Below are 1711 nucleotides of genomic sequence, written 5' to 3' on the forward strand. Positions count from 1 at the left end.
TGAAGGGAGGGCAGGAGGGTGAGGCGGGTACTGGAGGTGGGAGGCCAGCGAGGGGTGCTGTGACGTCTCGGCGAGACCCCGCGGGCCAGGACAAGGGTGGTCCAGTCGAGATGAGCAAAGCGTTAGGTGTCAGAAGAGTCGGGTCTCAGGAGTTGGGTCCGACCTCAGGGTGAGCTCGGGCCCAGGGCTGAGCATGTGCCTCTCTCTCGCCTCCCCAGACACCACACAGACCGTCCCCGAGGACGGGGACAGCGACCTCATCCCGCCCCTCGAGCTCTGCATCAGGACCAAGTGAGTCAGGCCCCCCTCTGCTGTGGAACCTCGCCCGAGTGGCTGGGAGTGCGGTGGGGTGCGGGTGACAGGTGGATGGGCTTGAAGGAGGGAAGACACCCCAACTCAGAGGGGTGTGGTGAGGTGGGACCCCTGCAGACCGGAGAGGTGCAGTGTTTGGGGCTTGTTCACGTACGGCATTCTGTGGTTACCATGGCCCAGGTGGAAAGCGTGTGTTTTGCAGGGTGAAGCTGTCCCTGTGGTGGGGGGTGGGGGTGGGGGTGACTCTTGAGGCCACTCCTCACTCAAGGCAACAGCTATGTGGTGAGTGCTGTGAGGCCCAGAGGAGGAAGGACAGGTGAGGTTGCCCGGGGGTGGGGACATCCTGAACAGGACAGGAGGGTGGGAGGGCCTGGCCCAGCCAGGATGTAGCTTGGAGGTGACGTCCTGTAGCAGCGGCAGCCTCTGCGTCCAGGAGGAGCGGCCTCCATCATTCTGTGGGTGCGGGCTGGACCCTCTGAACGCAGCAGAGGCGCCTCCTTGACGCAGAGGCAGAGTGGGGGCCCTGGCTCCTCTAACCCAGCCCGTCAGTATTGAAGAGAAGGCTGGGGTTCAGGCCAGGGGAGGGAGTTCTCTTCACTCATGAGTTCTCTGGCCGGCCGGGCTGGGGCAGCGCTCGGGAGCGTGCTGGGGCTGGGGCTGTGGGGCGGTCCCAGGCCCCCCACAGAGCCGTTGGGTAGTGACTTGGAGCCCTCGGGTGCCGTGGGAAGAGCAGCCGGGGAGGGAGCAGACCTGGACCCAGTGCCTCCCCTGGGGGAAGCAGGATGACCCGCAGGTGTGACAAGTGTGGACTGGAGCCAGGAGGCCCGTGGGAATCCTGGCCTTGTCTCTTTCTGGCTGTGAACCGCTGGACTTCACCTCCCTGAACCTTACTTGGTCGTCTGTGAAATGGGGATAGTGGCAGTGTCTGGCTCCGGGGTTCTGAGGGGAGCCCAGGATGTTCCCGAGGCCTCTGTAGGCAGCTCTCGTCATTCCTGTCTCACCCGCTCAGGACTCGATGTGACCTCGGGCAGCACCTCCATTTCCCTGTTTGTGAAATGATCGGGATGGGGACGTGGGTGAGGGCTGAGGCCCCGGGCCCTGACCCCCTGAGATCCAGGGGCTCGCCCGCAGCCTAGGTGCTGCCTGCTTGAGGCAAGTGAGCCCCCGAAAGGAGCCGCAGAGAGAAAGAAGACCCCACGAACTCAGCGGGAACACCAGGGAGGGGACGTGGGCGATTCCGAGACATCCTCATGACGCTCGTCTGTGTGTCCATCTGCTCGCCCACCTGCCTGCCCACCCCCAGGGATGAAGCATTCCTGCGGGGTCATGTGCCGGCATTTCTTTCGTCGGGAGGATTAAAGGCACATGCAGGTCACTTTGCTTTCATGTACAAAGAGCC

General features: G+C 63.8%; 1 protein-coding gene across 1 annotated transcript in view; it reads left to right on the forward strand.

Annotated features, from left to right (window-relative positions):
• MINDY4 (MINDY lysine 48 deubiquitinase 4) overlaps positions 1-1711 on the forward strand; it is a 19152-nt gene that overhangs the window by 7804 nt on the left and 9637 nt on the right. The window contains exon 5 of the mRNA XM_011362503.2: positions 219-291. Coding sequence (XP_011360805.1) covers positions 219-291 — 73 coding nt within the window. The remainder of the gene's footprint in view (positions 1-218; positions 292-1711) is intronic.

Source organism: Pteropus vampyrus, unplaced genomic scaffold, assembly GCF_000151845.1.
Source record: "Pteropus vampyrus isolate Shadow unplaced genomic scaffold, Pvam_2.0 Scaffold75, whole genome shotgun sequence".
Lineage (NCBI taxonomy): Eukaryota > Metazoa > Chordata > Mammalia > Chiroptera > Pteropodidae > Pteropus > Pteropus vampyrus.